Raw genomic sequence first — 23,932 nt, forward strand, 5'->3', positions numbered from 1 at the left:
GGCTGAGGCACTTCGCTACATCTCGTGACGGCCTTGTGTTGCATTTTTTCGGTAAGCTATAACTTAATAAGGAAAGGATTGATGAGTGGGTTGAAAACAGCCCTCACCCTCCACCCCCTTCTTCTGGAAACATAAGTAACCGAAAGATCTGGCGATGGTTTATCCACCTCGTCTGCCACCGCGCTGCGAGGCCTCGATTCGTTCGGCCGTGTGGATTCCTGAGCGGTCCTCCCCGGAGGCAAGGTGAAAGGTCATGGCCTGTATCAGAAATTTATACGTTCCTGAATATGCATTACAGTTCTTCCAAGGCCTTGGACACCGTTTTATTATATCGGATAAGCATTGCACTTTCTTGTCAATCAATACATTTAAAGAAAACCTTATCATAATTTCATACTGCGGCAATTGTAGTTCTGCTTACGGTTGCCTCTTTATGATACGGGCCACCACCACCTCCACTGCACTGGAGCTCTGGCGTTCTACCCCTCCCCGCTACGGACCGGCCCTCGGGCTAGGTGTGTTAGTACTGAGCGCAAACGTGTAGTAGTCACGTGACTTTCATTCACGTAGCGGGAACGGAAGCTATAGGCGATACCACGGACGGGCTCTGGGGAGGCAACCGGCACAGAAAAATAGCACGATTGTAGTTTTGAAAGAATATCTGTTGCCGTAAGAGGAATTATACAAAACATACGTCCTAGGAGCAAACATGTGGTATTCCTCCATACTTTGCGCTACATTTCTTTTCTCCAATGGCCAACACTTAGCAAATAATAGCACAATTCTAAATTGGTAATATATGTGTACAGTAGCAACTGCGGGTCCCTGTACCCTAGGTTAATCTCTATTATGGTGTGCCCCCCAGTCGGATCGGAAAGTAGTTCCCGCGCCCCTGGTTTTCAGCAACCGAGAGGGCCCCGAAGGCCTGACAGAGGCTTCCCGAGTAAGCCAAGGTTCGATTATGGTGTTTACCTACTACCTACTAGCTCCTACTCCGTCACAAGTTGAGAGGGAGCTATACCTAATACTGGACATCGATACTCATTACTCATCCATGCTACCGGTGCGCGTATCTTAAAACTTGACTGTATTGTGCTGCCACCTAGCAACTACTAATTTCTTCATGGAACACTTGAGGCGCTCACACCATCTAATGTTTATCTTGATCGGTGACAGATCTGACGCTCTCTAGACATATGTGAAACAAAAATATTTTATCCCTATCAATATCAATATAGATCAAGATATGTTACAATTATTAATTAAACTGTTTTACTTTATACAATGGCAATGAAACTGGACGGCAGTACATTGAAGAAAATAGGGTTTCTAACGACGGTTTTGCTGTCATGCCATTTTCTTCCAATGATTCTCAATAAGCAGGACAGAAATGCAAGAGCAAAGGCAAGAAGTGCATCAGCATAGTTAGATATTGCAAATTTGAATTTTTTAGAGGTGGGTATCGGAAGAGTATCTAGGGCATTAAGAATTGGTTACTGCAAAAAGAGAATATGTTGTTGGCCCAACTCTGTCAATTGTCACCTTTATTGCTGTAAAGCTCATTTTGTAGCCCTGTGTCAGTGTATGAAATGAAATAAATGAATCTTGTCAGACCCTACCACAACCAGTTGGATGGGGAGCATTCTGGTCTAGGGCTTAGGGGTATGCAGTAAATTCATTGCCTCCAGATTTGGTGGCCATGCAGGGGAAGTTGTAGCCATGTTGCGTCAGAAGGTTGTGATGAAGTGATGTGATGAAGGTTCTGATGAAGGACCTGAGGGCTTGTATTTGGAGTATCCCAACACAAATTGGGAAACTTAAATAATATTATTTCAAATTATGTAGCTTGCAAATTATTAGGGTCCATAGGCAAATTACTTTTTTAGTTTCTTCTATTTACTTTTGGATAATTCAGTGATGTGTACGCTTCTATGAGCTCTGAGGGCACCTCTTCCGCCTCTCCTATGTTTTAGGGCCTTGGCCTATCCCGAATGGCCACTCCAAGTCCAGATTCAGCCATCCAGGTTCAATTCCTGGCCAATGCACATAGCATTGCCAGTTGCCACTACCTGGCTGCTTGGAGCAGCATGAGAGTCCTGGTTATCACTTGATCCACTGGTTAGGTTATGGTGCTTGATCCAAATTGCATTGCTTCCAGTTGGACATTGATAAAAATGTTTAATACATATTTTGATCTATTTTGATGGACCACTGACACGACTAGCCCTTTTTCCCACTTATTGGGTCTCATATATGCATGTATACACCTGACCTTCATTAACAATATGCACATATTTGAAACTGCTTCAAATTTCAATCTCAATGCACTCTGGGCCTTTTTACTTTTGATAAAGTTGAAGTCTGTGACAGTTTTGGAGCTGTCTTTAAATGAACAACAAATGGTATTTTAATCAAATGCATTGTCTTCTTTCCCTTAAAGCAGTATATTAAGCATATAAGCATTATTAAATGTAAGTTCTTGGCAACAAGTGTTTTTCAAATGATGAAGTATGTAAGAATGCAAATGCAAGCAAAACTTACCAAAATCAGCTAGAAAGTTTTCAAGTGAAATTTGACAAAAAAGGTTGGGATCAAATGTTATGCATCAGAGTGTGTACAAGGCTACATAAACTGGCCTGTAGGTGACAATGACAATCTAGTTATTTTCAGACACTTCTGGCTGACACATTTCTATAACTTGTTATTTAGGAGTTAATTTTCATTCTAATTCTACTTCATCTTCAGCTCATATTGATTCATTTTACATCGAAATTGGATGTTGTGGGAGGGTGACCTTTCCATTTTCAAAGGTCACTAAAATGATAGGAACACAAGATAAAATTGAACAAAACCATTTATTTGCTTTTTGCCGTTTCAATGCAGTGAAACCAGTCATAAGATGCATTTAAATTATTGGCTGGCCCTCATAAATGATGAAAAGTAGGTACTGTATTTGACATGAGCATAAGGCTCTGAACATTTTTATCCGTCTCTTTTCCTATTTATTTATTACGTACTTATTTAACCCTCGCATGTGTAGGGGGGGTCGGATGGACCCCCCATGGTTTTTCGCGAATAACTCGCGTAAAAAGCGGCCGATCGCGACGAAACTTTCAGTACCCTCACATCGATCAATTTTACACCTACCCTGAAAATTTCATGACCCTGACCCAAATGACCTTTGACCTGTGACCTCTTTTCCGAGACCATGCTTGGCCGGAATCGCGATTCTGCGTATGTCGGCTCGCATTAGCCGCGCGTTTGCAAGCTTTTCGTGGTTTCAAACGTTCAAACATGTGATTTGATGTTGCTTCCATGCATTAGGGTGGGTGTCAAGGTCACCTGAAGGTCAGGTCAGGTCATTGACCTTTGGTGACCTCGGGTGACCTCGGTTCACTTTTTCGAGCTGTACATGTTTCTAGGCTAGTTTTTGGAGCTGAATTCGAATTTAGCAACCATTTGAACATTTACGAAGTAGTTTTGGTGCCTTCGTAACATGTTACGAAGCTGTCAGAGGCGGTTGACACGTACTACGAATACCCGTCACGATGCCTACTGGTTGACCTGACCTGACCTGACCCGACCTGGTCTAAATGCTTAAAGACATCATTTGTGATCAAAACCAACACGATATTCGTGATCAGCACCCCGAAAAACCCCTTAGCAGCCACACTTTACGACTTTCTAACAGGTCCCGATTTTCCCGATTTTGGGTCATTGACCTGACCTGGAAGGTCACCCAATGACCTAGGACCTTAAAATTGGGTATCATCGGCTTCCTCTCGTCACGGGCAACACGCTCGTTTTTTCCGCGAAGCTCTAGCTCGATGAGGGGCCAAACGGCAAGGGGGGGTCCAACCGACCCCCCCTCCCTACACATTAGAAGCTGGCAAACGCCGCACACATGCGAGGGTTAACATTATCTGCTATCACTCTAATCACTTAAATCTGTCACTCAAATGAACGAATGAACCCAAATGAATCTTAAAAACAAACAATTCGTGTAATTGTGATAAATACTTTAAGGTACCCAAACCTGTATGTATGTATGTATGTATTGACGATCAAGAGCAATCCACAATCGGCGTGGCGATTACACTCCTCCAACAGTGTGCACTTTTAATTCACTTGTCCAAGGAAAGGAAGTTCAATAAATTGATAGGTTCCTAAATGTGACTAAAAAAAAAACGCATGTTCAAGATGATGATTCAAGTTTCCAATATATAAGGGCTTCTACCTGAAACGTACTATTCTTCCCATAATAAATTTTCCATTCTCATCTTCTGCTGTTCAATGACAAGGCTGTCCACCACACACCATTCAGCTAAAAAAGTGAATCATGGAACATGTATTTTAACACCAAATATGAATGGCATGACAAACTGTCTTCAGTGCATGGTGAAGTTGCTGACCAAATATTGAGTATGCCAAATGAGTTGTCACACTATCACACAGCCTGACAGGCGCCCAACTCTGAAATCTGAATTACAACTTTTTCAGCATGGGCATAATTGTGCATGGAACTGCTAGCATTTGGCCTTCAGTGGCCCACAGCACAGTCACAATCTCAAGTTGATCCAACTATTCTGCCAATGCTCATGATCATAATCACTTCTACGCATGAGTACCTAGATGTGCCCCAGCCCCCAAGACCATAACATAACATTGGGAAATTATTTGAAGCAGCAATAAGCAAGGTAGGTAAGCTCAAGTATTTTTCAGTAGCATGATGTTCACATTTCATCATATATTGCTGTAGCAGAGCAGGCACAGTTTTAACTGACCATTGACCAGCAGTCTAATGAAGCCAGTCAACCATTGAGTTCAACACTTATGACCTTCAATGACAGATCTGGTTTTGAAAACTGTGGAATGAAACTGGCACAGTCTAGAGCTCATCTTTGGCAGCAGGCTTCATGTTGGACTTGAGGAAATTGGCCATGTCATCCAGTGATCTGTTTCCCTCATACTCTGTGACTTTGTCTCCATCATGGTACAGGAAGATTGTCGGGAATCCTGAAACACCCTCTTTGGAGCAGAGAGGCCTGTTGTCGTTCTCAGTGCAGTCAACCTTGGCAACCTTGATTGAGGGGTTGGACACCATCTTCACTGCTAGCTGATCCCATGTAGGTGCAAGACGCTTGCAGTGGCCACACCATGGAGCATAGAACTTGATGAAGGTGTAATCACGGCTGATGCTGTTCTCAAAGGTATCAGCCATCAGAACTACCACTGGGGCCTTTCCTTTCTCTTCAGTTTCCTTCTCCTCAGTTTTTGGCTCTTCTTCAGAACCAGCACCAGTCATCTTGGTGATGAACTTCTTCAGGTCCTCTGAAGAGCGATCCCCCTGATACTTTGCGACTTTCTTTCCATCCTGGATCCAAAGAAGTGTAGGGTATCCCTTGACCTCATACTCAGAGCAAGTATCCCTGTTGGTGGTACAATCAATCTTTGCAATGTTGACAGACTTGTCATCAGCAAGAGATTCAGCCAGTTTCTCCCAAGTGGGGGCAAGTTTCTGACAATGACCACACCAAGGAGCGTAGAACTTGACGAAGTAGCTGCCGCTCTCAGTGGCCTTCTTGAATGTCTTCCCAGTTAGCTCGGTCAGACCTTTCACAGGCTCTGGCACCTCAGCGGATTCCTCATCCTCATCCTCGTCAGACTCCTGACCCAGTTGTTCTTTGATGAACTTTTCCAGAGATGGCAGATCTCTAGCACCCTTGTACTTCACGGGTTCACCACCATCCTTGCTGAAGAATTTTAGAGTGGGATATCCTGTGACTTCATTATCTGAGCAAACCGAGGAGTCAGTGGTGCAATCTACCCTTGCTATGGTGACTTCTGAGTCATCAGTGTTGTACTTCTTGCTCAGCTCCTCCCACGTAGGTTCCAGTCGTTTGCAGTGGCCACACCAAGGGGCAAAAAACTTAACAAAATGATTGTTTTCCTTCACTTTGCTTTCAAAGTCAGTCGAGACGTATTGCTTTGTCGAGACCTCAGCTTCTTCGGCGAAACAGCGTACGTAAATACAGATAAGTGATAACAAAACTATCTTCATCGTGATTATTCTAATGTTGATGTGCACTTTTGTGTAGCAAAATACTTGAGTAAGTTCAACCTCCACTACCACTGAACACCGGCAACAAAGGGTCTGTTCCAGCGCCTCCAGAAACCTCCAGAAAGCTCCAGAAAGCTCTAGAAACCTCCAGAGAGCGTTCCAGCGCCTCCAGAAAGCTCCAGAAAGCTCTCGCCAAAGCTCCAGAAACCTCCAGTAGCCTCCAGAGAGTTGGGAGGTCCAAATTTCTCTGGAGGCTCTGGTCTACAATTATGGCGCACATGTGACAATCACGAATGTAAACAAAGGACTTTTGACTGATTAATTTACAACTTGAATGTAAAGAAAATTACATTGCTATAATTTTGTTAATCTTTCTTAATAAAATTGAAAACAAATTTTGTGTTTCAAGAGAGAACAATCGTCATTCTTTTGGTATATGTGATGCCAATCTCCAGAAATCTCCAGATTGCGTTCCAGCGCCTCCAGTAAAACCTCTGGTAGAGCCTCCAGTCAAGAATTTCTACTGGAGGCGCTGGAACAGGCCCAAAGTGAACGAGCGCTGACACGATTTGGTAGCCGAGGTCTGTGACGTCAGCCGGGCGTGAAGTTTTCCCTTCACCATAGGCTTAACACACAAACTGGCTGAAGTTCATGCCAGGATAGCCCGGCCTGAAAGTGCAAAAATGATTAAATTTTGCCCTCGTTAGCTTCGCTGCTTCATTTCATAACTAAAAACGTCAGTTATTAGGCCTCAATGAAGGTACAAAGTACTCAAAATCGAAGTTCAAGAAGATGCTGTCCGAGCACAATTTGGTAACATCACGTGACCTCTTTTCAACAGATTGTATATATTTTAGGAATATAATTACACGATTGCTGCCTAAGACATCATAAATAATACACGTGTAACATTTATTACTAAAGTTTTAGTCATAACATTGCAAAACGCAAAGTTTATCATGGCAGTCACATGACCAAAGGTATAGCAGGGGGTTGGGACAAACACTCACAGGATTTCAAGTTTTGTAATTAATTTATATAAGTTTCATGATGAAATTGAAAGATTGTATTTTTTCCTAATAGAACACAAATTTTCGTTTGTAAAATATTTTTCTTATAGGCGAAATTCTCCATTTAAGAAACGTCTGTGACGTCACCAGGGCTTTACTGTGGCTTTACTCAAAACATCGGACCTACCTGTTTCTTATAGGTATCTTGGCGCTATCAGTATCAACGCGCTACAGAGGCCGGCTCCGCCTTCGACAATCTCGGCGCATACACAACACGTCACAGAACTATAAGGAAGTCAGATACTTTTTTGGATCAAATATTTTCAAAGTCTTCATTGCTTTTGAACAATTATTTAATGGTAAAATATAATGGAAATAATACAGCAAAAAATATGCGATACCAAAAGTTGTAGCCTTCATAATTTATGTTCTCATTTATTTACGGTACTTGCCTGCTAATAGTGCTGGGCCAGTACAGAGCCGCAACTTATCTGGCTGATCAGGTCCAACCAACAGTGTTTGCATGCCCGACTTCAGCATGCAAACTTTGCATGCTGAAGTAGGTTGTTATCGGGTATGCACTATGCATCGCAATGTGTATTGCGCCACGTATATTGTACGTGATGTATCGTGTTGTATCAATCTCCCTTTTTACAAATACAATGGTGTGGGAATGGGATTGATGTATCATGTATAGTCACGTTCTGTTCAGTGTTCAGAATAGGAAATTGTATTTGGCGTTGATAGCCGTCTTGTGGGGACTTTCAGAAAACACTGTAGTCTGTAGGTAAAGTATCACTCACCTTTTGCGACTTCAACCAAAGCTCTCTGTGATTGTGACGAAATTATTTCACCTATTTTTTTAAAGCCAGTTTTGCCGCCAGATAAATCTCTGGATGTGGGTTATTATATTATCAGCCAGACTCCTTGTATTCACGCCATTTTTTTGCGTGGTTGTCGAAAGTTGTGGGTAACTCACACGCCTCCAAATAACCGCAACCGCCTATTTTTCCGTTGGTAACAATGGCTACCGATCAAACGTGTGCTCTTACTTCCTGCCCCCGTGCTTATTATTGCGACAGGAAGGATGGGTGTGATTCAGTCCCAGATAGGGATATCAACTAGGGCAGGGTCGATAGCCTTTTTTGTGCGTGGACCGGATGAAACCGACAGGAAGCGTTCGGTGGGACGGGCGAACCATGTGGTAAACAGCTTCAACGGCCGTACAATTACAGCTCGTACAATGTACCGCAATGAGACGCAATATTTAGAAACCAAGCATAGCATCAAATGTGCTGCTTACTTAGAATAAATCATATGTGTTACGATGTATCATTCAATAGTTTGGACAGACTTGGTCAGTAGAAGCCAGTTTCAAATTTTGCAGACGCTAGCGGCAAAGTGGACGTCAGACAGTCCCGGGTGTCATCTGTCCTGCAGACCGGAGGCTATCTACCCCTGAACTAGCGCAGCTCACTCATGCGTCAACCTAACTTGATTTGGTCGGTCGGTGTGATTATGCGTGCGCTAACTACATTATGTCGAGTAAGACCAATCGATAATTACCTTTCTGCTTAGCAGTTCCGGAACACTTTTTACATTTTATACGAGACCCTATGTTTCCTACATTTTAGGATCACAATTGTTCTAGTTTGCCTCACCGTCTGTCTGTGCCGATTTTCAGTTGGGCAGCTGACGGTCGGGTCACGATGGGAGCCTTCCCGTGCCCGCTGTGTGGCCGCAGCTTCGCATCCAAACACTACCTGAATCAGCACGTGCTGGCTCACTCAGGAGGTGAGAAATCTTTCCTCTCTCCACTCTCCTCACTTTCCACAGGAGTTGAACTTAAGAGCTGCCACTGGGGATTGCTATTTTTTATTTGCCAGATGATACAAATTCATATTGTCCAGTTTATTCATTTTTATCACATTGCTTCTATCTTGTGTCTGGTGTCTTCTGGTAGCATCTGGTGGCGATGTAGCTGGATGTCTTGAATATTCACTGTGTAAGGTCGTAGTACCCCACAGTATGTCAAAATGACACCCACAGTCCCCCCCCCCCCCCCAGCTACGCGTGAGCTGTGTCTGCCTCCAACTCCCTAAATCCTAACCGTAACGCTACACTGTCTACCGTGACTCTAACACTAACCTCACTCCCCTGCTCCGTCAGAAGGCGGCCGGTTCCGCTGCCAGCAGTGTGACAAGTCGTACCTCATCGTCTCCCACCTGGCCGACCACATGAGCTCCCACTCAACCACCTACGACCACCTGTGTGACGTGTGCGGACGCCGCTTCAAGCACAGGAAGCAGCTAAGGGTGCACGCCGTCCTGCATAAGGGTTAGTATAACTTCCCGGCTAGTAAGGCAGATCCTTCAGCTCTTGGCTGGTGTGTGCGTTATTATACGTTTGGCTCTTCTGAAAACGCTCAGCTGGGTCAATGCATAGGAATTTGGACTTACGTATTAGTGAATAATAAGAGGTGACAAAGCCATCGTATCAAGTAGGTAGTCGTACTGCCTACTTCGGATAACGAAAATGAGTGATGCATTGTCTCATAGTTTGTGGAAATGTGGCACCGACTCGTCTATGTTGAGCCATCACATTTTGTTCATTGACTTTATTTGCATATGTCTCGCTTTTATTTCATCTGTTTTTATTTATCGATGCTATTTCACAATTTACCTTGCCTGGCCCTGGTGCTGTTGAGCACAGCAAACGAGTACTTTCATTGAACTGTTCCCTTTCTCCCGACAGGTATAAAGCCGTACCGTTGCGACCAGTGCAGCTACTCGGCCTCCTTCCTCTCAGGGCTGGCTCGTCACAAGAAGACCCACGCGGCGCCCGATCAGCGACCTCACCCGTGCCCCGAGTGTCCGCTACGCTTCCTCACGCGTCAGAACCTCCAGAGTCACCGGCGGCGGCGGCACCGGCGTCACTCTGCCACACTGCTCCTGGCGCTCGCCGCCCCCGCCCCCGCCCCCGCCCCCGCCGAGGAGACGAGGACGGAGGACGGTCCTCCGGCGGGGGAGGACAGTGAGATTGAGGACGATCCTGTGAGGTCCCCGACGGATGGAGACGCGGATGGGGCGGAGCTGGAGACGGATAGGTGAGAAATGGGGAAGGGATGGGGATGGGGTAGGCCAGGTCAGGGATGAGGGTGGGAGAGGTGTGGGACAGACCAGGGATAATGGGGGGAGGGGGGGTCTGTGATTTAATGTTTGGTTGAGGTGAGAAATTATATATCCGGGATTACCAGGGTTTACGTGCATGTATGTAGCTCAGGTAAGCGATCCCGCAGCTCATTTTGTTGTGTTGCTCGCGAGGCAGGAACCTAGAAACTGATCATGCATTGACACTGATTACCCTAAATTTGATGAGCGCCGTCTTTTAATCAATTTTAATTAGCTAACCTACCCCCTTCTTCCACAGTCAATCGACCGACACCACCGACCAGCACAGCTCGTCCGGGTTCGACCTATCACTCCCTCCCGGTCTGGCGCGTCACGACGCCTTCCTGGAGGATGACGACACCACGAGCGGCTGCCGTCTGCTCGACAACGTCACTCTAACGTCGGCCGCCGGCCGCGAGGACGCCGACGCCGGCGGACAGCTGCTGGCGGCGCGACCCGACTCTCCCCCGGCCGGCGCGCCGTCCCTGGCAGACCAGCTGTTCGCTGAGGCGGCGGCGGGGGTACTGGACGGTACGGATCCCGGCGCGATGGTTCTGGACGAACGAGTGCCCATGGTAGGTGTGGAAATGGAGCTTAATGATCAGTAGTGGGGAGTGGGTGGAGGTGGGAGGGGTCGGTAGGATGGTGGTTCATACTTCATTGTGCAGGGATTGTGATTTGCTTGTATACCAGTCCCGATCTTTAGCTATGGTGTGTTTTAGAGATGAAACGCTGTAGTGCAGCTGATGTTTGCTGTTTTGATGTAATTTTTGTGATCTGGAGTTCTTTTCGGTAGTCATGACATGCAGCTGTTATTGTATCTACAAAGTGGCGTTGTTTTACTGCCACAATTCACTGCAGGCTGCCTTTAGCTGATTAACAGTTTTATTGCTAGGATTGTACTTTTAGTGCCATCGACTCCATAGATAGGCTATCTTCTGCGACAGATACCGGCTGGTGGAATGTCTAATATCTTGCATGACTACAGGTATCGTGCCATATTAGTCGGCTGCTTTAGTCGTCTTTATTGGGCAGGTGGGCCATTTTGAGCCAGCTGCTTATATTGTCGTGCGACGAGCGATGTGACGCCAGTGTGACCTGCAGTTCTGATCTGCGTGATTTTCAGCAAGTAGAGTCTTCTATCGAGCAGCTTACCTGCGACATACCCAAATGGTACCCCTTCTCGAATGCAGGTACTGCTCGCTCCTTTATATACAAACTTCCACTTCTTTACTGTGCCATACCTATTGCGCATGACTATTTGATTGCTGAAGGGCCAGATTTTTGTGTCCCTTAGGTCCTTAGTTCTTTATCTGACTGGATTTTGGTGGGCGTTTGCCGAGGATGGCTGCAATATTTTAACTCATTGATAACATTTTAGTAGATTGCCTTGTGTTTGCGTATGTCCATGACAGCTGTACCGTTTGTTGAGATCAACAACAATCTGTGTTGTACCAAATAGTGCAGCTATAAGTTGGGCCGGGGGTTTACGATTTCGGGAGGGATACTACGATAGGAACGTTGTCTTCCTGTGGGTCGGGATGGCACGAAGTGTTATACTACATAGAATCGGAGGTAACCCAAAGTCCAGTGTTCCGTCAAACCACCGTTTGAATCGAGGTCCCCTGAACAAAGCTTTGATTTTCGTCATCATCGTTATGGCACATGTCAAAAATGTGAAATGATTGCTGAATATAAATATATTTACAAACAGTTGTGCAACATACAGCGTGTAATATAACAATGACCGGCTTCAAATCCACAGCAGTATTCCTTTTGAAGGATGTCTGGTTGTCCAACTGTATTCAATTACTAAGAGCACTACCATCGGGAACTGGGAATACTGACAGGTCTCCATCGGTCATCTTCGGGCCACATAACTCACCACGCACCCCTGACAACGTACCTTAGTAAATGGCAACGCTCAACTGGGCCGTACAGCTCAATGTCTGACCGTGCCTGTGGTCCTAACAGCTACTGACCGCTCTTCCTGGTGATGTGAGGTCTACACGACGCTGTGACTACGAGTCGCCACCGCCAGCAGCAGCGTCGCCGGTCGGTGACGAGGTTCCGTACTCGGGTCCCACTCTGGTGAGGGCGGCTCCGGTATCCATCCCGTCTCCGACCCTTCCGCAGCTGCCGTCGTGTCTCCCAGAGTCTCCGGTGTGCCCTCGAAGACACTCTCGAGTGTCTCGCTGGTACCTCTGAGTGTTTCCGTGGTGTCGGCGAGTGTCTCAGTACCCTCCAGAGCTATTGTGATGGTGTCACCCGTGTTTCCAGCTTCTCCAAGAGTCCCGACCGAGTCAGCAAGATTGTCTTCCGTGTCTGCCAAAACTCCGGCAGTTTCGTACCGAATCGGGATGCTGTCCTCATTGGCAACTGCGCTGTCTTCCAGAGGCTGAAGTCCAGAGATGTGCATTGTGTCATCCTGCTCCTGATTTCCGTTTTTACACCGCTCCTGGTTCCTATCTTGCTCATGGTTCCCATTTCGATTCTGTTCCTGTATCCCATTGAGCTCCCAGTTCTTGCCTTTGTCGTCGGTCCTGTGCCGTTTCCGTCCCGTGCCCTGGTCCTGTACGCTACGACCCGGCCCGCCCGTGTGCAGTTCGGCGGCCGTCAGAGGTCGACGGAGCAGCCTCTCCAGAGCTCTCCGGCTCACCAAGATCAGCTCAGAGCCCTCCCTCTTCGGCTCTGTTGGTCCTCCCGCTCCCCGTGCGCCCGGTCTGCCGCCCTTCCTCGTAGTAGACACCTTGCTCGCCGCCGATCTTGGCGCCGCCGGTGCCACCGCGCCCTTCGTTGTCTGTTCGTCGCTGTCGGTAATGTGACTCGGAGCGTAGGCAGACTGGTAGTCGGTGTCGACGGAGCCATGCGATGGCCCGGGTGGAGCAGAGGCCGCCGGTGCCAGCGCGGCGCGGGGCAGAGGTGTGCGTGGGTAGCGTCTCCGCTGCAGCCGGCGCCTGCCACGAGAGGATGAGTCACGTGGTGGGATGCTAGGCGGCGCCGGCTGGGGCAGCAGGGGCTCACTGGCGTCTGGTTCCTCCGGTGCCAGGCCGGGTAGATCGTGGTTGGAGGAGGCCGTCATGGCAGACACCAGCGCCATCTCGACGTAGTGTTCCACCGCGCCGTGCGCCGCCCGGCTGCCGGACAGAGTGTGGAGGCTGGGGAGAGAGCAGGTGAGCCGCGCCGGGTCTCGGCGAGCCGCCGCCGCCGCCTGGTGGGCCGCCCGGCTGGACATGAGCCGAGTCTGCGACAGCCGCGCCTCTGGCGGCGACAGCAGGAACTTCATCGGGCTCGGACTCGGGCTAGGGGGCGTGCGAACTCGCGGCACCTGGAAAGACGGACGCGCTTGTCAGCGTCCTGATAAAAAGCTGCCGAGTGACCTGGACACCGGCACATATGGGTTAAAATCCTCTGTTGAACTTGTGTCTCATAATATGATGTGTCGGCCCGCGGCCGTATTACAAAAGTCATGAATCAGCAAATGCACCTGGACCTCTGCTCACTGAATAGTATGGAATTCGGTAAGCTCGCCTTCGAACATGAATCATGACAGGAGCATGTCCAAGAGGCATTGTGAATTTATGATTGATCGGTTGTATCAGAAAGATGTCAGAAATGACATGCGATCAGTTTCTCTATGTGCATTGTGTTCATTGTTTGCGTAATGTGGGTCATCTTGATATTGTCGATCGCCGCACGCGAAACGACGCTAACAACAGTTGCTAAGACAAAGCAGGGACGAGCTGCAGGTGTCTGGGTACATGAACCGGATGTCTGAGCGAAATACCAGTCTATGTCCAAGTGTAGTTGGATTAGGTGCCCGAGACAGAATCCGGTATATACGCACGAAATGATATAGGACAAGCGGACCGTGCGAACCTGAAGCACTGTATGATTTTAACCATGATTTACGGACGTTTGTCGATACCAAAAGAAAAATATTGGCGCGGCAAGGTTCATCACAACGAAAACGATGACAACAGACATCATCCAAACCTTGCATCGTTTGGGGACCGAGGTCAACCGACAACCATGCGCCTTATTGTTTACCATAAACCCATTGCAGTACGTGGAAAGACATTCAACCATGAACTATCGCTGTTTCACCTTCCCCATCTTCGGCAAATTCTCATTTTTAGCTTCGGCTTGGCCGGTTGGTTTTAAGACATAGAAGTTATCGTTAACTTCTTAAGCTGGCTTATGAGCTATAGATCTTCGCGAGAAAAAAAAAATCGTGTGCGCCATGAGAGACGCAGCGACTAATCATCGGTAATCTGCATGCCTCAAGTCAAACGATGACTTCTGAGGTCGGGTCAAACGGCGCAAGGTAGGGGTCCAGTTTGTGGTGGATTGTGTCCAGCCGACCTCCTCCACAATATGCATATAATTGGACTCCATTGTGCCCGACAAATGCGATGGTATCAGAACCGAAGCCCTGCGACCATTTTTGCCGAGATTGTTTCTAAAAACCGGACCCCGACCCTTAATTGGGTCGTTGACCTGAGGCCAGAAATCATCGGGCGACCGAAGATCTAAAACTCTAGCACCATATGCGCAGTCTGGTAACGGCAACGCACTTGTTTTATCCTCTGAAGCTCTAGCGCGTTTAGAGGAGAAACGATGAGGAGCATTGCACGCCTTTCATCTCGTTCTGTCTGTGTGAGAAAGCCTATAGACTCGACGCTAAAGCTTAACTGATGGCTACTCTGAAATGAATATGTGTCTGACAATTCCAAAAACGTAGGAGTATGTTGCTAATTGTTACCGACCCGTGTCCCGCCTGGGCTAACAGAATCCTTCCAGGGTTCGGATCACGTCACCGCTTTAGTGATGAACCGTAATCGTTATGAATATTTTCACAGCGGATCCTTATACCGTCGGGGAATGCGATCATACTGATCGATTTTCCCCAGACGGCATTTAGCGTAACGGTAGCTGACCTCTAAAACCAGCTACATCCGTATGTCTCCTGGCCTTTTTAGGAACAGGGGAAGTTTCTCAGTCGTATTCTGCGGGCACATTTCCTTTCCTCAATCAATTGCAGCGTCATCGATGACGTAGTGGTGGCACTTACAGTGGCAGATTTTAGGTAAAAGTGTCTGTTTTATGACTTGCACCCGTTGCACTTGGCTTTGAACTGTTCCAAACTGACACATGTAATGTGGGTGTATACTGTCTCGCCGAGGAATTAGCCCACTCGCTTTGGGGCGATTTTTTCATCAAACATCCTTAATTCCACAGCGATCACTAACGGTCAGATGTTATCACATGGACGCGCAAAACCCCCGGTCTGCAGTTGATAAAAAAACGCAATGCTGGTGTCTGTATAAAGCTACGCATTCACTTCAGGCCACTGCGAGAAAGATGTGTCCAGTTCGACAGGACTGTGAAAATTAAGAAAACTTTTTTCATTCAATGGTTTAATTCTATTATTTATCATCTTAAAGGGACTATCCCACCTTCTAAAATGTTGTTAAAACCAGTTAAATTGTGCCCGACTTTATAGATTGGATAACCAGGAACATGGTTCTGGCATTTATTTTTCATTAAACATCTTAGGCTTCCCATATTCCAAACACAAACTTTCAAATATGTGACGTCACAGCCCAAAATTACCTCCTTCCCCAGGCCACATTACTGTCATAAAGCTGATTCTTTTTACTCTGTAGGCACCACAACAAAGTTCAGACCAAGTTTTAAGCGATTTTTCAACGAACAAACCCATTTAAATCAGAATGACTAAACGAGGTGACGTCACACTAACGGTCGCTCCATGTTGAAGATAGGGCCTTGTACAAGACCCATTTTCAAATGAAGGGAACGAATTTCTTCAACACCAAGAGGCCGCGGGGGTTGCAACCTAGATAGATAGTGGTTTCTGAACCTCGCCGCAAACTTGGCTATCTCAACTCAAAGTTCAAACCCCATGTTAAAGGTGGGATAGTCCCTTTAACTAATTTCTTGCAGAAGCGCATTTTTATTCAATTATGATCCGTAATAATTGCTGCACCACAAGCACACAGATTAACGTGACACCATATATAAAGCGGAAAAAATATTAGGCCTCGCCGATCCAAGGGGGCGCAACCCCACCAAATGGGTGCCTGAACCCCTCCGTAGTTTTTTTTCGCAATAGCTCGAAAAGAACAGGGATAGGGAGCTGAAAACTGGCATATCCTGACCGTTGATTCAAGCCGTGCCTTGCTTTGGGGTACCGTAAAGTGGGGCTATTTGAAACGGATTTTACTGTTTTTGGCCTCTCCCTTCAAAACGGTTGATATTTCCTATAGCATGTAAATTGCAAAAACGTAGTTCACTGTAACCGCTTTCAGATAGGTCAATTTTGGTTCAGCTAGTAACCATAAATAAAGTTAGTTTTTTACTTGAAGCCTGTTTCAAATAGCCCCATAGTGTGGGGCTATTTGAGACAGTTTTAGTTGCAAGGAAATTGAAGAAAATTGGTCAAGCTAGGGATAATTCTTTTAATGCCATGCGATTGGAAATTAAATTTTGATACTTATGGCAAAAAGTATTTCTTTCAACCACTGCTATATAACCCTTATAATCAAATTTTTCGTTTTTCGTTGGACACGGCATTTCGGTCTGCTAAAAAATTGCATTACTTTATGCTAGGGCTGTCATAATATGATGTGATCCTAAGCTCTAAAAATCACAGGATGATTAACTAGGACTATTTCTAAGATAAGCGATAGTGAAATTTTCAAATAAAATTGTTGTGTTTGTATCTGGCGGCGTAAAACATATAGGCCGAAAGTTGGTGGGGCTATTTGAGACAGGCTCGCTACTGCATTAAACGCACCGTAATGCATTAAAAAGGGGAAAGCCGAGTTTCCAAAATGGTTGAATGAATGATATGCATGATCAATTGTTCCATTGCACATCAGCCTGTGAAGAATTAACAGAAAAAGGTTAAACGGTTTTGATTTTATATCGATTTTCCTAGATCACTGTATGTTGTATCGAATGGCCGGTTACCGCACCGCATCAAGTACGTATACTGAAGGCTAACCTAACAGTAAGTATGTATGATAAATAACCTTCAATGGTGCTTATGGTCAACCAGAGTAAACATGGGTCGATTACCGACCACGTCAGTGACTGATGAAACACATTCTATGCACATTGCACAATGCACATATGCTATCGTCACAAACTGGATGGTCGTATTAAGTTACAACTTACCTTGCTGCTAACAGTGCCATGAACCATGGCCGATTCATCGGTGTTCCTTAGGTAGAACGTTTGATACACCTTAGGCAGATGGCGGTAAGTCTTTAGGATGCATCATATCACCTGTTTTAGGGCCTTGGCATCACAATCATCAGCTGTATTTGGTATACGTTGAGGTTTGACGAGGTGGGTATCATCGGGATTCTGAGACATCGGGTTACACAACTGTCACTACCGCTAACAATATCTAATGTCTTCATGTAATATGTGCTTAGCCCATAAGTAATCCGATAGTTACGATAGATTCGGTTGCGAAGTTTTTAAACTTCAACCATGTTAAGCTGCAGGTAGGGGTGCTTTTCGTATAACTTAAATTGTGGTTTTTCTGTATTTCTCATTTGATGCCAAATTTCTTTCAAAAATTTTCAAAAATTCTCAAAAATCCTATCCATGGAATTCGTGTTAAATTCCACATCAGCTTGAGCAAAAATTGATAAGAAATATCAAACGGTTTTAATTTTACAGCAATTTTACTAAGCCACTGCCGTACTGTCTCAAATAGCCCCACTGTCTCAAATAGCCCCACTGTCTCAAATAGCCCCACTTTACGGTACTTGACCTGACCACATGTCACCGGTTGACCTGATACCTTAAAATTGGGTACCGTAGTGGCACACACGCTCGTTTTATTCGCCAGGCTCTAACCTAATAAATGGCGAAACGGCGAGGAGGGTTGTACACCCCTCCCCCATCCTCCATTCGGCCGGGGCTTATGTAGGAGACCAATAGGTCCGGTGAGGCCTGAGGGTTTGAGTCACGAAAAAAGTTCAGTCGCTACCCACCAAATCAAATTAAAAGCCATGGAAGATCAAGCAAAGGGTTTCATCGCTCCGTTTTCAAATCATCATTTGAAGCTTAATTGCCTTTCGGCTTAAAGGTAGTGTGCCACCTTTGAAAGATTTCCCGTTTTATTTTTCCTAGGATAAGAAGCTTCTGTTTTTACCTAATATCGCAAAAAAATCAAAAATGGGCCTGGAATAGTGCCTTTTTCGCCTAAAAGTTTATCGGTTTTTAGATATGTATAACAACTGTAGTGGGCTCACCTGCAAACAGGCGTCGGGCAACAATCGCGAATGCGGCGCACTTGTGACAATAAGCAAAGGTCATTATAGTGTTACGACCATACGACGTACGGGAATGAGTTATCAGCTGTCTAATCGTAGACAACACAATGTCGAGCCTTAAACTGTAAGCCTGTATTGGTATTGTTTCTTAAATTTGGCTGTCGAACATTAATTTGTGGTTTGAAATATGATTTTATGTAAAATAATTGATATGAAACAGCCGTCTCTTAATTTATGACCCCATTACACCACACGCAAGTGGCAGAAATGACAATGATCAGCTGACGCATTTTTCTTGGCCGAAGTCAGAGCGCGCGGCCCGACGCACCACGCGTATTTGGAAATTCCGACCTCGACGAGCATCAGAAGCCACCTAACAGGTGTGTTCGAAACCGCAAGAGATGATGATGAACGGGTTTATCGAAACTTGATTGGATGAGCATATCGGTAATAGCGATTTTAGTGTGTGCATTTATTGTTCATAGTGGTGTGAAATGTGGTTGGGGTACGACCGACAACCCGTCGGGGCGAATTTCGCACTGGGGTACTCAAAATTTGAAGAATTTAAGACGTTTCCATAAGTTTTGAAGGTATGGATAAGTTCTAAAAATCCGGTTCTCCTTATCCGGGTCATTAACTCCATATGGTCCAAGAAAGCTGGCACACTACCTTTAATTGATGCTTATTTTCATGTTAGCTTGGCTTCAAAAACAGGGTATAAGATATGTTCTGATATATTACAATTGTTACAATTCTACGCATTGTTCGCCAAAGGTGTGCAATACGTCAGATAATGACGTTACAGCTTCTGGTCGAGGGAAAACACCGCACGTGCAGACCCAGGGCAGATCCCGGCAGGTGATTGCGTGCTGCCGCAGCTCCAACACTGATAAAATGCGTTGGCGATCTATTCCGATCGCATACCAGCGTTGCTGGGCGACTCTGATCCGTTTTCCTGCCCAGTGGAAGACGGTCTTTCTTCGAGGATTTATATTTAAGGGTCCATCGATACTGCTATCAGTTGTCACTGTTCATCGTCCTCGGCAGTACCGGCACCACCATGAAGGTAATTCAGCTTCCGCGAGACCTAAAGATAGAGTACCGTACTTTCTTACTGCCACTTCACTCGCTTGGAGGAAATTTTAGCAGCTCATGTGTGCCATGTTATGTGCCATCGCCAAACGTATGCATATTTTACGAGCATAAAAAGATTTAACAATCATTATATTCCAATAATTACCTAATTTGTTAAGAGCAATCGAAATTATTGTGCAAATGCCTTCACCTAATTACCATAAGCATGGAATGTAAATGTGTTTCTCATCGATTATGTTTGGCTTAAATGCCTACAGAAGCAGTCATAAATATTTTCCTTTCTCCATTTCAGGTTTATATCGTTCTGGCTTTTCTCTCGCTGGTCCGAGCCGACAGTTTTTCCAAAAAGAACCAGACGAATGTCGGAGCTGCAGCGCAAACCGGGCCATCATCCGTGAACGGTGTCCCGAACTTTCTGGGCGCTCCCTTCGTCGGTCAGCATAATCTATTGCGAACACCAAACAGCCTTCAAGCCGGAATCCAGCTAACAAATAGTGCGTTTCAAGACGACGGCTCGACCAATAACGTGCTGAGAGGTGCTCGTCCTTCGCTGGATTTTCTCGCTCACAGACTTCACGGTAGTGACATCCTGTCTCGGCAGCTAGACGACCAGAAGCAGATCATCTTTGCACCGGGACCGGGTGCTCAAGGATCTGTCCCTCTGCCGGGACCTGTGCCGCTATCGGGGCCCCAGCAGGGCGTCAGCTCTGGATCGGGAGACGACGGAGGCACTTCCAGCCCCTCCACAGGCAACAAGGTCAACATACTTCCACCCGCGGTCGGTCACTTGAACGGCATTCTTCGTCCCGACTTCAGCAACAGGGTCCCTCAGATCCCCTCCGTAACTCCCGGTGATTTTTCTCGAGATAAGAAAAGTTTCAGCACATCTCAAGACGATGGCCTTTCCTTGGAGGAAGTGGGACAGGCGATCATCTCTGGTAGGGGAAGGAACGTTAGAGCTCCCTTTCCGAACCAAGGAAATCAGGTGCTTTTTACTAACCCTGGTCAGAACGTTATAAATTCGCAAAGCAGCTTCAATGTCGTCCACTCAAACGATGATGGTAATGTCGATGTGAAATCACATCAGCTCCCAAATCAAATCCCCAATCGTCCGACTCGTTACTTTCCAGCAGGCCCAGTGGGTCACCTGGGCTCCGTGGGTCCCCTAACACCTAGGGGTCCGCTGGTGAATTCAGCTCCGGTCATTGGTCGCCGACAGAGGGTGAGACCTGCCTTCAGACCGCGTTACTCCAAACCGGCAAGGTACGCTCCGAAGGCGTCCTATTACCACTCTGATGATTCCTACCTCTCTGGTGGCCTCTACCAGTCACCATTGGTCGGTCACCGCCGATTTAGTGGCCCTAGCCTCCGATACTCAGACCTTCACTCACTGCCGCTAGCGAGTTTTGATCCATTCTCGGGTCTCAACGATGACTTGTCGGCTCTACATATCGATTTGCCATTGTTGTGGTGAAGTCATGATCAGTGTGCGAGGTCAGTGCGAGCTGCTGTCTATTATGGTTTCACTAGTTGAAATTCATGATACTATGAGGTGTTTACTGTTCACTGTAACTTGAATATAGAATTGCACGTAAATGGACGGGTAATAATCGTGTATCATCATGTTGCTCGTAAAATAAACTATACCGACGAAACGCTTTTATAAAATGAACTGAAGCCTGAAAGCAGTTGACAGTATACAGGCTATGTAATCGAATCGGAATGGCAAAAGCAATGGCGTTTGACAAAGTGAGGTGCCCAATGCACACAAGATCACACCAAACATCATAACACCATCGCCTACTTAAGTGATTAGAAATTAGACCATAACGCCAACTTCTCTCATTTGATCCAACCGCAATGATTCCCATAACCCACCGTCACCTTCCCCAGTCTCTCGTCTCACCTGGCCCGCGTGGGGCAGCGGGAAGTGCCTCAGTTCCGCCATCTCCACCTCATCCTCTGTGTAGAACAGGGTCTCCGGAGCGGCCGGGTCCTTGGTCGCGCTACCGGCCAGCACGTGCCGTACACAGTGGCAGAGCGACACCACGCTGATGACGCAGAAAGCCGCCGCCACTGTGATGACGCCGACCGTGAAGGCGACGTCAGCCGGGCCGCCATCGGATGCTGGGGGAGGGGAACGTCAGTCGGGCCGAGATTACTAAAGAGCTGGGCCGCCATCTATGCTGTGGGGAGGAGAGGGAAGAGGAGCATATACGAGTACTCGTAAGTCGGGCTGATGCTGTGGAAGTGGATGTACTGAAGATTGTCAGCCGGGCTGCCACCATAGCCCTACGGAAGTATGATACGGGATAGGTGTGGACTGTGGCATCAGCAGCCTGGCTGCCTAGGACGCTGAATGGCAATCGATTGGGATTGGTGGTGGATATAAAGGACAATTTCGGTCGGATACGGGATAATTGCACATTTTTTTATTTTAAAGAACGTAACAGACGAAAGCGTAATGTTAGTGGCCGAGCTAGTATCGCAGTCTCCATCGACTAACTATTTTGGCATGCCGAAATGTTACAATACTGCTATTCAATTGGCCGATAAAATGAAGCTCACTGTCATACTTCGCGAAACATGCTACTCAGCAATGGAGGACTCGGAATTGATATGAGAGTCACGAATGGAGGGCCCTGAAAACTGACAGCAGAGGAGTGTTTGAATGAGGAAGTGGACGTCACTTGAATTTCTAGAAACGGATACGCTCCCAAACCGTCGGTGATGCAAAGGTTCAGCAAAGGCGTTAAGAGGTTACAAGTAGTTTAGCGGTAACAGGGAACACGCTGATTGCCCGTAAAGCAAAGCCTGATAACAATATGTTCATGCTTATCACACAAATAAATGCCAAATGGCCTTTTTATGTGCTGTGCTTGCCAGGTCCAGGATAAAAATCCATGCTAACGGTTGTTTATTTAAATGGTCAGCTTTGAGTCATCTACCTTATATCTTATTTCTATAAAAGTTTAGGTAGATATAACGGACGCCGGTGAAAACAGGGCGCCGGAGGGCATATTAGTCACGTGACATTTGGAACTTCTCCCCCTTTGTCGGCCTTCTACATGCCAAACGTCACGTGTAAATTTCACGAACCTAGATCAAATCGCCCCAGGCGCCCTGTTTTCACCGTCGTCCGATATAACATATACCTGGGAAGTGCCGTAAGCCCAACATAAGCAAGGAGCATAAGAGCACAATCTGGGCAGCAATTACGTCCCGTAAGCGAGTCAAAGAACAAGTTCCCTGCGGCACTGCCACTTACCATGACTGGAGCAGTTGACCGCTGGCTCAGGCGCCGCTGCACTGGCCATCGAGCTCGTCTCGGGTATGAAGATCATGCCGCCGGGTCCGCCATGGCACCCGCACGCAGCGCACAGACACCCCTCGCCCCACCGGCGCTCGTCAATGCCCGGTCACTAAACGGGCGGTGTCACGGCGGTGTATGCCAGCCCGGCCGGCCCTGACCTTGGCCAGCCAGCTGACTGACCCGACCCGACCCGGCGCCCCTCCCCTCACCCCGTCCAATACCCCATCTCAATGCCGCCCTGTGCGTGACATGTCTGCTGACTGTTGACAAAAGGGAGGTTTGTAGCCGACCGGAATTCGTCCGAATATTTGATTTGATATACGCATGCATCACTGGAAGAGAATTGTTTTTCGAAATTTCCTAAAGTCTATCTCCGCGTTTGCAGTCTCTCGGTCGACGAAGATTCTACGTCGTCCTGCCAATAGCGTTCGATAACCGCGGCCCAGCCCCCGCCGACTTCGAACGGGATTGGCCGGACGACGTAGAATTTTCGTCGTCCGGGATACTGCGAGCGCGGGGTATGATTCCATGACCAGAATTAAACAATAGCTAGGCTTGTAAAGCACTTGTCTAATGAAACACGTTATTTTGGGGTTATGTCAGGAACGATAAGTCAAGATAAACCTTAAGTTTTCATTACATGATTAATTTCCACTAGTCAAATGCCATGGTAAAATTCAATGTTATTTTGTTCCCTTGAACTTGCGTTTGATAGCCTTGTGATTTCACTTTTCAATGTGAATGCAGCTTCAAGGGCAAACAAGAAATGTTTTGTATGTGAACTAGCTGGAAATTCACATTCAGCATTTCTTCCGTCGTCTTCGGCTTATCTGCGCTAGCCATCTCTTCCCTTCTCAGTCACGAGTGTCAGATGTTGCTAGATGCTTATAACTGCTGATGCTGTGTGGATTATCGGCCGTCCTATCCAGAATCGTGTGCAGCCGCTGCGCGAGCGGCGAGAGTCGTCA

At 46.7% G+C, this 23,932-nt stretch overlaps 3 protein-coding genes across 4 annotated transcripts; 1 reads left to right on the forward strand and 2 right to left on the reverse strand.

Moving 5' to 3' along the window:
- Nucleotides 1-1,216: 1,216 nt before the first annotated feature.
- On the forward strand, nucleotides 1,217-11,963 carry LOC122368100 (zinc finger protein 316-like). Of its 2 annotated transcripts, none has more exons than XM_043341740.1 (5): nucleotides 1,217-1,455; nucleotides 8,756-8,865; nucleotides 9,241-9,408; nucleotides 9,826-10,177; nucleotides 10,501-11,963. In XM_043341740.1, exons 2-5 carry the CDS (start codon nucleotides 8,781-8,783, stop codon nucleotides 10,847-10,849), a joined length of 954 nt encoding a protein of 317 aa, XP_043197675.1. In that variant the 5' UTR covers nucleotides 1,217-1,455; nucleotides 8,756-8,780; the 3' UTR covers nucleotides 10,850-11,963. The 2 variants fall into 2 exon arrangements, with proteins under 2 accessions (XP_043197675.1, XP_043197674.1); XM_043341739.1 differs by lacking the exon at nucleotides 1,217-1,455 and adding an exon at nucleotides 1,603-1,669.
- LOC122368099 (thioredoxin domain-containing protein 5 homolog) lies at nucleotides 4,333-6,327 on the reverse strand. The gene has a single exon (XM_043341738.1). The coding sequence runs from the start codon at nucleotides 6,059-6,061 to the stop codon at nucleotides 4,889-4,891; it is 1,173 nt and encodes a 390-aa protein (XP_043197673.1). The 5' UTR covers nucleotides 6,062-6,327; the 3' UTR covers nucleotides 4,333-4,888.
- Nucleotides 11,924-23,162, reverse strand: LOC122368098. The gene is made up of 3 exons (XM_043341737.1): nucleotides 22,920-23,162; nucleotides 21,558-21,778; nucleotides 11,924-13,569 (listed from the first exon to the last, which is right to left on the reverse strand). Exons 1-3 carry the CDS (start codon nucleotides 22,993-22,995, stop codon nucleotides 12,247-12,249), a joined length of 1,620 nt encoding a protein of 539 aa, XP_043197672.1. The 5' UTR covers nucleotides 22,996-23,162; the 3' UTR covers nucleotides 11,924-12,246.
- Nucleotides 23,163-23,932: the final 770 nt, after the last annotated feature.

The sequence above is a fragment of the Amphibalanus amphitrite genome, unplaced genomic scaffold (assembly GCF_019059575.1).
Source record: "Amphibalanus amphitrite isolate SeventyFive unplaced genomic scaffold, NRLGWU_Aamphi_draft 000923F_arrow, whole genome shotgun sequence".
Taxonomy (NCBI): Eukaryota; Metazoa; Arthropoda; class Thecostraca; order Balanomorpha; family Balanidae; genus Amphibalanus; species Amphibalanus amphitrite.

Bases quoted from the DNA above. Each gene is read 5' to 3' on its own strand.
- LOC122368100 (XM_043341739.1), top strand. The intron at 9,409-9,825 runs GTTAGTATAACT...TTCTCCCGACAG, and splicing joins GCACGCCGTCCTGCATAAGG to GTATAAAGCCGTACCGTTGC. The intron at 10,178-10,500 runs GTGAGAAATGGG...CTTCTTCCACAG, and splicing joins GCGGAGCTGGAGACGGATAG to TCAATCGACCGACACCACCG.
- LOC122368099 (XM_043341738.1), bottom strand. From the start codon at position 6,061: ATGAAGATAGTTTTGTTATCACTTATCTGTATTTACGTACGCTGTTTC.
- LOC122368098 (XM_043341737.1), bottom strand. From the start codon at position 22,995: ATGATCTTCATACCCGAGACGAGCTCGATGGCCAGTGCAGCGGCGCCT. The intron at 21,779-22,919 runs GTAAGTGGCAGT...CCCCTCCCCCAG, and splicing joins GGTCAACTGCTCCAGTCATG to CATCCGATGGCGGCCCGGCT. The intron at 13,570-21,557 runs GTGAGACGAGAG...CCGTCTTTCCAG, and splicing joins CGCTGCCCCACGCGGGCCAG to GTGCCGCGAGTTCGCACGCC.